General features: G+C 35.3%; 1 protein-coding gene across 3 annotated transcripts in view; it reads left to right on the forward strand.

The window, feature by feature from the left end:
• LRBA (LPS responsive beige-like anchor protein) overlaps positions 1-14,012 on the forward strand; it is a 395,253-nt gene that overhangs the window by 110,675 nt on the left and 270,566 nt on the right. For all 3 annotated transcript variants that reach the window (XM_035325418.1, XM_035325421.1, XM_035325419.1), the window contains exon 34: positions 13,065-13,129. In XM_035325418.1, coding sequence (XP_035181309.1) covers positions 13,065-13,129 — 65 coding nt within the window. The remainder of the gene's footprint in view (positions 1-13,064; positions 13,130-14,012) is intronic.

A 14,012-nucleotide genomic window follows, 5' to 3' on the forward strand; every position in this document is an offset into this window, starting at 1 on the left:
TTGGAGTAGGAACATTCCTAATGCAATTTCATAACAAATATTGCATGGCCAGTGTAACTGGCATACAAAATGGAAGATTCTCGTTCTATCTTTTGTGATGCTATTGTATGGATGGTAGTTGGGAAATGTCTGTTGAGCTCTATGTGCGGTCTACTTCAGGATATTTTCAGCGAAGTGACTATATATTGGAAACTATTTCCTTTTCAAAAAACTCTTCCTGTTATTTACCTCTTTCAGTGTGTATTTTTATCTACAATCACTTTGTTTTGCAGGATAGAGACTGATCAAAGCTAGGTAGAGTGGAAGATGGATCCCACAGAGTAGCCAGTGACCGTGCTGTCAGTGCTGTCCTCCCATAGAAAAGACTTGCACTTTAATTAATATTTCAATTAATAGTTGTTATCATCAAGCAGAACAGTCAGTCAGAGGAAAAATTTGAACAGAACCTCCCAAAGAAGTTGGTAGACCAGAAGCTTAAGGGCATTCACCTGGCAATGTGGAAGATTCCAGTTTGGAAAGAAATTGCTTTTACAGACTGAAAGAGCCTCATACTTCAATTCATCTGCTTTGTCCTCAGCTGTAGGTTCCACCTTTGGTTATGCTTTATGAAGACATCTGTTCTTCTCTGTAAGGTGTTGGAGATAAAGCTTAGGGTTTCTGCATTCTTCTGCGTTACAAAGTACTTGATATACAACACAGAGAGCTGTATGAATGGTCAGTCACAGCTCTAACTGTGGAATGCAGACTCCTTAAACATAGTCCTTTGGCACTTGGATTTTAGATACTGTCCTGTCAATAAGTTTTCTTTTAACAAAACAAAGTTAAAATAGCAGTCTGTCTAGATCCCTTGGAATTCTGTTATGCTTTGTGTAGCTGCGTATTTGTAAACACAGCGTAGCTTCTTTCATTCCTGAGCGTGAGTTCTCATAAAATCATTCTGAACAAATTTCCTACATCTCTGAGGATCTCACTTTGGGTGCTGAACTTTCATACTTGGCATACGTCATTGAGCGGGGTACTTGGAATGATTACAAAAGGATTACATATGCTAAGGATATTTTGCTGCTTGCTTCGTTGAACTGTGTTACATGTTTTAAATGTTTGAAACTGGATGCCAGCTTGGTAGATAACTGTCTGAAGTGCAATTTTGATAAGATTTAAATAAATAGAAACAGCTGGAAATCCTTTCCTTTGAACTGGAGTATGTTGAAATTACATTTGTAATTAACTATGTTTTTTTTATTATGTAAGTGCTGCATAGTCTTAGAATCTCCAGGAAAAAAAAAAAAAGTTATTGTAATATATTCTGTGTGAAACTCCAGGGTAATGCATTTTTTTTTTTTTTATCTTGGAACTTCACTCCTACTTCCATTTCCCATTGCTTTCTAAATTGTTTGAAACATGCATTGCTTATAATTGCCTGCAATATTTAACCTATTTGATTCAATGGCATTGCTTGAAGAGCCACTCTAATGTGTTTAAATAGGAATTTCATACAAGGAATTTTTCATGATAATCATTAAGTTTCTTACTTATTGGATCCCACATTAGTTTGCTATGCTTAAGATATGTTCGAGCTCTCTCTTTATTCTTAGTTGTAGTTGTTGGGTTCAGGAATAATATGTTTTTTTAGCTCTTAGTATGGCCTACAGGAGTATAAAACCTCTGTCCATCACTGCCAAGTTTTTTTTTTTTTTTTTTCTTTTAATAAAGTGATAGAGGGAATGGTTTCTTTCATAAGTCCGTGAAGTGGGTTTATATTGACAGTTTCCTTAGCAATAGAAATCAAAGAAGTGTATAATTTAAACTAGGCTGTTGCTTTAAGTATAGAAAAAGATTAGAACGTATTGGGAATGATTTGCCAATATTGTATGAATAGTAAGTGGCCTATTTTTGACTTGATCCAATAAGCACTTTTTAGTTGTATCCCGACAAGTAGTGGTCACAATAGTTAAAATGTACAAGATACTTCTTTGGCTTTATCTCCTTATATCTTTCCATAATTCCTAGTCTAGGAGATGCTTTAAAGGCTTCCTCACTCACCAGTTTAGAGATGGAATAAATGATGTGGAATTTTAAGGTGAGCAAAATCTATGATGTGTTATATTGAGCATATGAAAAACAGAACAGTATATGATTTTTGTCATACCTTGATTAAATGGGGTTGATGTTTGTGCATATTAGATATAATAATCATGGAAGCAATAGAAATAGCTTCCTAATAAAAACTCATTTTCTGTAGACCTACTTTTACCCATTTGGAAAATGGCCTATGTAATTTTCAGCAACTTTACTTTGAAGTACTTAACAAAAGCAGACTATGAGACTGAGAAGTAAGAGTGAAGGAACCGTTGTTTATTGTTCTATACCACATAGCAATTTTTGGATAGTAAGCGAGCTTTGTGGTTTTGAAGAAAACTAAGAAGTATATTTATATGTAAGAAAGTTGGCATGTGTTCTGAATATTCAACTGAGAAGGTGTATAGACAGGTTGAAGTGGATAGGTGTAGTAAAGCCATGATGTTTTGACGTGGACTTATGTGACACATTGTTTTTCAGGACAATACACTCGTCAGCATGACTTGCAGACTTTGGATAGAGGAAAGCGTAGAAGATAGGGTTAGAAAAAGCACAAAAGCCACCTTAGAAGTAGCTTGCTATACTGAAGGAGAGGGAGATGAACTTCCCCTTAAGTTCATCTTAATAAAATGTAAGTCTTGTCAACAGTCAAGTACTGGAGGAAAAAAATGGGCCCCCCCCCCCCCCCCTTTTTTTTTCTTGGATATATGCTTATATGCATATATATGCACACTATTATTAGTGGTTGTTCTGTAAGCATTTCAGATATTATAGACTCTTACTGAGAAAATTTCTCTTATCAAATGAAAAGTACTTGAATTTGGTCAGGAATCCAGGCTGCGGTGTTAATGGCAGTTTAATGGAAAACATGTCCACTACAGCTAAAAATATTAGCCTTTAGAATTTAAAGCTAGGCTGAGAATTTGATTAATGTATATTTTTTTCTGTTCAGGGAGAAGAGTGGATTTTGTAACTTAAATGTGAATTTTGGGGGTGCGAGAGGGAACAGGGCAGTTTCATTTCCATTAACGTACACTGCTGCAGATGTTCAAAAGTAAGGGAACATAATTTAGCTACAGAAGCAAGACTTTTCTGAAGAAAAAAGGCATCCTGTTGCTTCACCAGCACACTAGGACTTAAAAAAACACCACCATTTAAGGTGAGTTTTGTGCAGTGAGAGCACACCCTGTGGCTTGGCAGTCTAGTCAGAAGGATGATACCATGCTGACTTTATAACTAGATCTTTGAACAATATTCTCATGGGTGGCAAATGCAAAACAAAGTAATATCAACTGGCACTTAATTCTGTGAGCTCCCTGCTGATGGGGCTCTGCACTGAAATGGAACTCTTCCTGCCAGGAAGTCAGCCGCAAAGTGTGGAGACCTCTGAAAATAAAGCGTGCCTTAATTTGACACCCTGCTGTTTTACAGCTAGTCTGTTTAATTTGAGACTATGGAAAGAGGTTTAGTGGAGGGGAGGGGGGTGGGATTATGGAAAGTTCAGAGAGTGGCAGTGCTCATCTCTGGCTTCATACTAATTACATGTGCATGAACATTTTTGTTCATGTTAACAAAAACCAAATCATTTCTCTCAGTTGTTTCTGAGTAAAACTGTTTCAGAAACATCTGGGGAGTGGTGGTGTTTGCTGAAAGTTATGGCAGGAGGAGCTTTGCTTAGTGGTGGTGTTCAGTTGTAGTCTAAGCTTTAGACTTATTTACAACTTGTCTGTGCCTTTTTACGTCTCTCTGCAACTGGAAAAGGTGATGATTAACTAATCTTTCTGTAAATATTTTAAGAAAACTTGTTCAAGTGAAAAAGCTCCTATTTTGGATAATGCAACCATGTATACAATGGAGGTGTGTATGTGTTGGGTCCTAGTTCTGAGTCAAATTTGATTCAGAAGAATCAAATGGATTTTCCAGTGCCTTCTGACAATTTACCTAAAGACATATATTTTTATTTCTACCTAAATATAAGTGATTGTACTTTTTGGAGAATTTACTTGGTAAGTGCACAGGAGAATTTGCAGTGAAAGGAACAGAAAATGATTTATCATGTTTATTGTAGCAGCACATAGGGGCAGTTGAGAATAAAGCCCTGTGATGCTGGGTGTCATGCAATAGTGGAATAATGAATACCCCGAATAATGAATACATGTAACCCTGAAGACAGAAGCAGGGTGAAGAAGGGAATGTAGTATGGAAGTGGAGTGTAATATCTTCGTGTGTGTATTAAATTTAGCTTTTTTTTTCCTAAGTCTTTTCTGAAAATGTCTACGTTAGGATGTTTTAATGATGAGGGACAGATTTGGAGACCCTCTCTTTTGAGAGAAGAAGTAGGAGTGGTTATCAAGTTTGGTTTAATTCACTCAAAGATATGTTGATGGCAGGAATCACATTCGTAATTTGCTTGTATTCATGATAATTCATGAGGTTTTAAGTTGAAACTAAGCTACATCTGGGGAAAAGGTTAAGGCTTTCAGTTCCAAAATAGTATTCACCATCTATGCTATTGAGGTTTTTTTTATTTGTTAAATTTATTTAGATAAAGCTTATCACGCACAGAGCAGGAAGGTTGCTGCTCTTTGGTGGTGATGATGGGATCTGTCTGTTGTGAGCAGGGACAGTGACTACTCCGTCACTGGTAGAATCCGTCTGTCAGCAGTAGCACAACTGATTTTCTTGTTTTTATGACTAGTAGTCTACCTTGGGCAACATTTTTTTTCCATGCAGTGGTTTTGCCAAATGTCAGAAATGAACATAACAATCAAACAATAAGCACTGATCAAGAGGTAGTTGCTTTATACTCCTGCCATTCTCTGATTTGTTTTCCTTTCACCATTAAAATTATGCTAGTACTGCAACTTGATTGTTTATATCTCTTTCTTTTGTCTGTCTCATGCTGTCCCTTTTCCTCACTTCTGTTTTTCTGACTCATTTCATTTTACTTTTAGTTTCTTGCTTTCCATTTCTGCTTATTTGCAGAACTGCTTTTTACATTGTTTTCTCAATTAATGTTTAGGATCTCTGTTTCTAGTTTTTCCTGAAGCCTTTCATCTCTGCATTGAAAATAGCTGATGGTTACAGAACCTGAAGAGGAAACTGCAGTGGAAAAGGTTTGCTGCTAGATGAACTCAAACCTGACCCCTAATGTCGTTTCATGAGGAGTCATGGCAACAGCCTGCTAGTGGGAGAGAGAAAGGGGAGAGACTGCCCAGGCAAATTGCTTCCTCCGTCAGAAATGTGGACCTGAAATCAGTGATCCACTCACTCGTTTTTTTCCCATTCTACAGTTTGTTGCTGTAGTGGGAAGGTAGAGGAGCTGGAGTTTAACATAGACTTATCCCTCTCATCTCAGTGCAATGTTGGTTCTAGGGTTTTAATTTTACGCATCAAGTCGCAATGTAGATTGCTACAAATGCCATGTAATAAATGTTTTTCATGTACATGCTCATAGTTTTTTGCCACCAGATATAAAAACGAAATTTATGACTTCTGGTGATATGCAGATTCTATGCTGTGATAGTTATTACTGGTAGCATTCTATTTATTCTGCCAGTTATATTTTAATGATTTTTTAATGAACTTTTTATTTTTAAATTCTTAAAATCCTGTTTTAAGAATATTTAGTATCGCCTTAAATTACGGCAACTGCAACTTCTGCCAAAATTTTATGGCCGTACCTAAATGTATGTACTGTAGTATCTTATGAAGTCTAACTTCCATAACATGTAGCTTTCAGGATGGATACTGTAATTTGTAGAGAAGACAACAGTTGACACTTCAAAAAATAATCTCATTGCATAGAATGCATTGTCTGACATGCTGACAGTTTATTTAGTACTCCAAGGGACAATGTAGCATGTCAGTATGCAGACTAATCCAGCTCTGTGTGCGTATAATTTATTTTCAGAATCTATAAAAAAAAATACTGTGACTCAAACTTTTAAGTCTTGAAATTAAACTCACATTATAAGGTAATTTTAGGCATTTACCACTAACAACATAATACCGGTTTATAGGAAGTTCTGTTTACATGGAATATCCCAAATGGTTAAACAGCAGGGGAGTCTTCTGCTTTTAGTTAAAAAAAAAAACCTGCTGTTTCTCTATGGCTTATTTACTGCTTGTTTAATTCTTAATGTAGTGTGTTGTGGAACTGAGCATGCAAAAGTCAGCAAAGAGTTCTGTTTTCTGCGTCTAAGGTTATTACTTGCTGTACAATAATAAAGGAACTATTTTATTGGGTTAGTTGTAATTAACTTCAGCACTAGGCCTTGATATAAATCATTCTTAATCTGTTTTCTTTAAATTTTCATTCTTTTTAACTGGTTCAACATAGTTTCTTTCTGTCATCCTTTTACATAAGGTCTAAGGTTGTAATTGCTTTTTTGAATTAGGCTGCCGGAAGCTAATGTGCATGTTGATCCAAGAATTGATTAAGGAACACTAATGAATTTCATATAGCACTTTTACAAGATTTGCAATAAATACTATGTAATAAATACTCTATAGCAGAGATCAGTTATACCATTAGAATTCAATACAGTGTTGTCATGCCGTGCAGCTGGAAAAATAATTCATTAAAAAAAAACCTTTGATTTGGTTTCATAGTTAAAATAATAAACAATTGTGGTTATGAATTTAAAAAAGTGTTCCAACACTTTCCTAGAGTATGTTTTATGATAATAACTACTGTTGTTATAACCTTTGTTTCTGTGTTTTATCATAGAGAAAATACTGAAACAGCTTACTTTTGGTTTTCAGTTCTTTTGTCTTGGTGCTTGATGGCAATGGGGCCCAGTGCCTTTTTAAGTAGTTTATCAGTGCATTCGTGTACTTTTAGCATTTTCAGTTGTTAGTTACCAGTACAAGTTTGAAACAAAGAATATTATGGATTCTTTTCAGTCAGTCTTGCAACGGTGATCTCACTTCTCTTGAGTTACTTGTCCTTTTCAGCTGCAGATAGTCACACAATCTTAACTCAATTTAGAGTTCATTAGAAAGATTTGACTGTATTTGGAATATTTTGCCACAACAATATTCTTGATGTTATGCATTCACTTGAGAAACTATCTCATCTAGTTAATTTTTACACAACTTTCTCTGAGAAGACTCATTAAAATTTTTAATACAAAGGCTTGAGCTCTGTACTGTCACTAGCTGATTTTTTTTTGACATAAACAATATCTTTTTAATGGAATGCCAGCAGTAAATACTTTTTATTGTAACGGAGTGTGTCTGATAGTTTAAAAGTCTTATAAAAATAATTAGCTTTTTTATATAGTTCTAATGGCAGCCTTGCAAGTTTCCCCTGGAGCAGTCTCTAATGAACAGGCCCTGATTTTTCGAGTTGGGCTTTCAGATTCCCTGAGGACTTGACTTCAGACCTTGAAGGGCAGCAGCTGCCATTTGTCTTAAGACTGGAGTTGCCAAACAGACAGACCATGTACTAATAGGACACATTTGTACAGCCTGAGTATATGGAACCCTGATAGATGCATAATGATGATCATCTGTTGAGAGCTTGTAGCTGGCTAGGGTTAGAGTAACTTTTATCACCCTCATTGCAATCAGAACCTCCGTATTGATTAGTCAGATAGCTTGACTTGTTATGTTGATGCCATGTTAAAGCCTTCATAGATGATTTTTGATAGATTTGGAGAAATTTGAAGCTGTTGGGTAAGTTTTACCCTGACAAAATGTTCTGAGTTTTGGGATAGTAGTAAATGTTTTTGCAAGCTACCTCTTTTCTCTGTAACTGTCAAGATTTAACAAGAGTGATGTTCTTATCTATGGAAAAGAACATCATAGAACTACTAAAATTATTTTTGTCTTAATTTTCAGATATATCTTTCGTTGTTGTTTTTTTCTCTTTTTCTGGGTATTCAGATATGACTGTATAGTAAATACTATATGTACTAAATATGGTTGTCTCCAGATGTGTTTTCTTGTTGCTCTAACATTAATATGTACTACATCCTTGCAACATTTTGCTGTTCTATACACTACTTATTATGGGTTAATTTGATATTAAAATGCTGCATTGGGTTTCTAGGTATGATTTTTCAAATGCTTTCATTTTTTTTTAATGGAGTTTTGTAGATTAAGATATTTTAAGCAAACTTTCTGCAAGTTGTGTTTGCCAGTATTCTGCTATTCTGCTTAACGTGCAGTCCAGCTGTTTTTTAATTATGAAGAACCCAGCTGAGATACAATCTACTTTTCACTATATGTTTTTTATTGCTGAGTTCATTCAAGCCTGTAGTGTATGTGGTGCTGAGAGAGTGGTGACACCAAGTGCAAACACTGCTGAAAAGTTCTTGATAGTTTACTTTAGGCACTTAAAGATTAGTGTATCTCTCTATGAGCAAGTTTTTCATGCAGATTTGACCTTTAGTCTAGGATATAATATGTCTCTTAGTCATATGTTAACACGTTTTCCCACCCTGCTCCTTAGTGCGCCATTCATATTTGTCAGTACCGAAGTCATCCTTCTAATTTGTTTCATAATCAAAATAAATTATTAAAACTCCATCAATTTTATAGGGAGCAGGGATTAAGAAAGGTTTTTCTATCTTTGCTTGCTTGCTTACAAGTGTGCATTTCAAATATTATAGTTCTTAATTGTACAATATGTTAATCTTGTCAGAAAATTTTTTGATTTTTTTGGGAGAAATTACTTATGTAAGGGGTATGCATATATGTGTCTATATATGTAGACGTATATAAGACAAGACTTGCAAATAGTAGTACCATTTGTTCATTGAAAATAAAGCAGTTTTCATCCATTGGAATTTTCTGAATGTTCTACTCAAGGTGCATAATTATTAATTTAGCAATCAGACCAGTTGATAGATTGGACTCACAAATGTTTTTATAGCTTGAAGAATATATACTGTTGATTGTTTGAAGTATGGTTATGCTTCTTTCTTAGAAGTGTGTGGGTGAGGAAGGGTGTGTACATGCAATCACTTCAAATTACAAAACAACAAAATATTTGTCAACAAAATTTTCTGGGTTTTAGAGTGATTAGAGTTACAAAATGGCTATATTGGGTGAGACAAGGGTTCCACCTCGCTTACTGTTGTATCTCTTACTATGGGCCCAAAGAGATGCTCAAGAAGAATAAAACAAAGCAAGCATGTATTACACTTCTTCATGAGTATTTTTTCCCTTCCAACTCTTTTCAACTTGGGCTATTTTCTGAATTGGATGTAGTTTCTGTGTAATTACTAAATATCAGTGAATTTTCCTTGCATCCACTTGTGCAGTCTTGATCTTACTGAACATTTAGGCAGCACAGCATCCTTTGGTGATAGGTTCCACTGGCTTGTAATGCAATGGGTAAAGAACACGTTTCTTTGTTCTGAACCTGGCTCCTAATACCTGCTGCTTGTAGAAAAGGCTTTTAGGCCTGTGTGGGTAAATAACGAGAAGATCTTAGGGGTTCTGGTGGATCAAAAGCTTGACATGAGCCAGCCTGGCACACTTGCAGCCCAGAAGGTCAACTGCATCCTGGGCTGCATCACCAGAGGAGGAGTGGCCAGCAGGCCGAGGGAGGGGATTGTGCCCCTTTGCTCTGCCCTTGGGAGGCCTCGTTTGGAGCCCTGCATCCAGGTGTGGGGCCCTCAGCACAAGAAGGATGTGGGGCTGTTTGAGTGGGTCCAGAGGAGGGCCATGAAGTTAATCAGAGGGCCAGAGCACCTATCCTGTGAAGAAAGGCTGAGAGGGCTGGGGCTGTTCAGCCTGGAGAAAAGAAGGCTCTCTCTGGGGAGATCTTATTGCAGCCCCGAAGGGGGCTTGTAAAAGTGAAGAGGGCTTATAAAAAAGATGGAGAGCAACTTTTTGCTTGGTCAGATAATGACAAGGCATGGGGAAATGGTTTTAAACTAAAAGAGGGGAGATTTAGATTTAGGAGGAAAATCATCACTCCCAACCTAAACCATTCTGTGATTCTAGGCTTAGTTAGGATTAATTAAAGAACATCCAACAAACACTGTTAAACAGATTTTTTTTTTTTTTAAATGGGCTCAAATGGGGCAACAGGATGTCATAATATAAACTTGGAGGGAGTTTTTTTTTTCCTGAAAGGTTGGTTTTAAGACTAGTACTGTTTAATGTTTTCATTTAATGATCGTTGTCCTCTCAGTAAGAAAGTGTTAATGAAACTTGTTGACGATACAAAATTGGTGCTATAGGGGACTGGGATATAGCTTTTCTTATGTCAGAGTTGTACAGTAGCTACCGGAAATGTAATATATTTATTCCATGTAGAATTATAATTCAGATGAGACTTGAAACACCATTTCAAGAAAGGATATAGTACTTGTATTTTATCTAGAGTACTTACGCAAGTGTTTACAGATTCCATTAAGGAAGTAGGTGAAACAATAATGAGCTAAGAAATTTCCATGTCAGACATAGTATTTGAATAAAATGTAATTTCTTATTTGTCTTCTTGTAATGGTTGGTTTTCATTGTAGCTATTTGTGATAGCATTCGGTGCTTCTAGTTTTTTTTTTCTGCTTCACTATTCTCTGTCTACAGTCACCAAAAACATTAAAAGTAGATTGTCTCTCAGTTACTAAACATTTATAGCCATAGGAAATGATGGTCAATTAAGTACAGCTTAGAACAGGTATGAAATTATTGACTTTGTTGATCTTCCCTTACAGTCCTTCCTTAGGAAAGTGCTGAAATGTGTTTTGTAGTTATTTAGTTGCATTAGTGGTTGAGTTTGAGGCTTTTAACGTGTTTTTTCCCTAATGCCTTTGGGAGATGGATAACTAAGATGTTGATATAATAATGCAATATGCATACTGAGTGTAATTGTTTGAGAGAGAACATATACTGTGGGGAAATATTGAAGGGATCATGAAAGATGATGACCATTAGTCTTTTCTTTCAGCTATTAAAACTAGCTTTAGGGTGTGTTCAGCTGTGATTTATGAAATTGTTTAGACTAACACCGCCTTTGATGATGTCTGATGTAGAGAAAAATGCTGAAAAGTATCGTGATAAATGTCCTTTCTTTTCACTTTTGGCAACCTCCATCTTCGCCAATTAAATTTTCAAGTACTGTAGTGAGATCTGTTAAAGAGCAGAGACATTACTAACAGAGCAACAGATGGATGATGTCATAAATAGAAAAAAATATTTTGCTTTTCTTGAGCTTTCACACATTTAAGCTAACAATCATTTTAATTATCGTCATGCAAAGCTAAATATTTACAACTTGATATTACATTAGAAAAACCTCTTGTGAGAATTAGTTGTGTAGATTATTTTGTTTAGAATATTAGCACCTAAAAGGCTTTTTAAATAGGAATAAATGTTTCTTTAAGCTATTTCAGACAGCTTACACGGTAACCTGAAGTCATGTAGTGGTGATCATAAGGCAGCAGTAGGAGAGGACTGGAAGAAGGATGGTGGGAGAAATATCAGTAAAATATATCTAGCAATTAGGACCAATGCTGCTAGTAGGATATAACCTCAAAAAATCACTACCACCACCAACAAAAACATACGTGATAATATGTAAATGGAACCTAGTTGATGTTTAGAATGTTGCTTGCCTAGTAATGCATATAAACTAGTTATATAAAAAGTAATGAAATACATTTATAATTCATGAGGAATAATACATCACAAATTCCAATTATTCTACTCTTAATTCTGACTACAAAATTGCAATATGATGTTGCAGCTTAAAAATGATAAAAACATGTTGATCCTGGAATGTTTCAAGCTATGGAAGATCAGTATTACCTATGCTCTACATTTGAAATCTGGAAATCTTTTTTGGGGGGGAGGAGGGGAAAGGATACGGATTGAAATCATAAAGAAACAACATTTTTCTGTTGTCTTTTGTATATGTCTGAATAAACCTTCATGTCACTGACTGAGAGAGGTAATAGAATATTGCAAAACTGAGTAGTGAAAAACCTGCTCTGGTGATATCCTGGCTATTAAATACTCCTAGGTTTAGAAATCTGAAATTAATTTGAAGAGGTATTTGCAATTTTGCATTTTTTGCCTGTTTTGTAATCGACAAGGTTTTTAAAAAGAATGACCATTAGGATTATTATTTCTTACAATAAATAGTGAAAAATCGAGAAAGCTGATGTGGAACAGCATACTAAAGTATCTGCTACAGAATCACCGCGTGCTATTTGTTTAGAAGGAAGACAAATTCACTTAAATTTTAGGACTGTTATAAATGAAGAGTTATATCTAGTCTGTTCTATCCAAATGCCTGTACATTTTATTCAAAATCTAAGGCTCACACATTTGTTACGCTATTTTTTTGTACCTCTGTCAACTTGCTGCTATTGAGTCTACGATTAAAAATCTTGGCTGTGTTTTTGTCGATCAATTCTGCTTTCGTGTGAGCTTTCAAAAGGGGAAGCAAGCCCCATTGATAGATCATCTGAGATGGTTGCTTTCCAATGTCTCTTTTGGAGGCCTGGCAAAGCCTGCACCAACCTGTTTAGGACATGCAGAATTTTGCTCTAGTTCAGGGTTCTGTTGGAGGTGAGAAATGTTCACTGCCTGTCTCTCTGCTGTTACAGTTACTTCAGTGTGTTATTTTTTTGTTAAATATACTGGGTATTAATAATGCAATATTTGGTAAACCAGGTCTTTAGAGCAGAAGTGGCAGTATGTTGTTAAAGTGAGAAGATTATCATCAGTATATATGTAATATAGTATTTAAGTTATAAGAGAAGTCTGCATTTGAAGAAGAGCGTTACATTAATTTGAATTATGTTAACATTGCCTAAGGCAAAGAGCATCAGTGAACTAGAGTAAGTTCAGAATTAGTGCACAACGCAGTGAATGAAAGAGTAATTTGTGGGATGTGTTTGTGTTTTCTTTTTCCCTCCATAAAATATAACTGAGTGAATTATGCTGTTTTGTTTCTTCTTGCTGGCAATGTTTCTTGATCTTTTTTTTTAAACATCTTTTTTTTTTTTCCCTCCCAGGAGTGGCAAAACTCAATACAAAAGAATGCTGGCCTTGCCTTTATAGAGCTTGTCAACGAAGGAAGGTAAGTCACAATATTTGATAGCAACTCTGCCTTAGCTTTTAGGAAGTTAAGTGGCTTGAAATGTTTTAAAAGAATTTTGCTTCTGCTTTTTTTCCCCCATTTCCTTTGAGTTTCAGAAGCATGAAATCACATTCTTTAATATTTCTGTTTAGCTCTAATACTATGTAAGAGATTTTTCAGAATGTGAATGCTCTTTGGTTTCATTAAATATATCACTTATCAGTGTCATGGATTTTCTTTCTTCCTGTCCTTGTGCACTGGTTAACATTGAAAGTATAATTTGTATTCAGCTAATCTCTCGAGGAAGGGAATTGATATTTGGAAGGCATTATAGTAGAAGTGTAAGATAAGCCTTTGTCTCAAAAATTAGATTCCAGTTTTCTCATTTATTTTCTATCTACTTCATAAAATAGGAAGGAAAAGGGTCCCTTTAAGGTACAAAAATTCTGTTACTATTACCAATTAGATTTAATGTTGTATCAATAACTATATATGTATATTAATGGGACTTAAAGAAAATGACAGAGCAGGTGATGGGGCCATGATCTTTAACTTGTAGTGGGTATTCAGAGCCATCAATATTTTCTTCATTAGGAATTGATTGCTGGGGCAGACTAAGAGCAATATTTACTTTTTCTGAAGGATTTTTTTAAGATGACTTAATGAATTAGCTAAGGAGTATTATAAGAAACATCATTTTCTAAACCTAAATTCTGTTAGTGAGCAACTTAAGCCAGTAAAATCCCAATAGAAAATCAATTTTACAGCATTAAGACAGCTACTGAGTTAAAACAGAATAATTTATCACATAAATTAAAATATCTTTTTATCATTGTAGAACTGGGAAAATGGCTGTTTGAGATTTGTCTTTTAAAATGTACGG

This window comes from Oxyura jamaicensis, chromosome 4 (genome assembly GCF_011077185.1).
Source record: "Oxyura jamaicensis isolate SHBP4307 breed ruddy duck chromosome 4, BPBGC_Ojam_1.0, whole genome shotgun sequence".
Taxonomy (NCBI): domain Eukaryota; kingdom Metazoa; phylum Chordata; class Aves; order Anseriformes; family Anatidae; genus Oxyura; species Oxyura jamaicensis.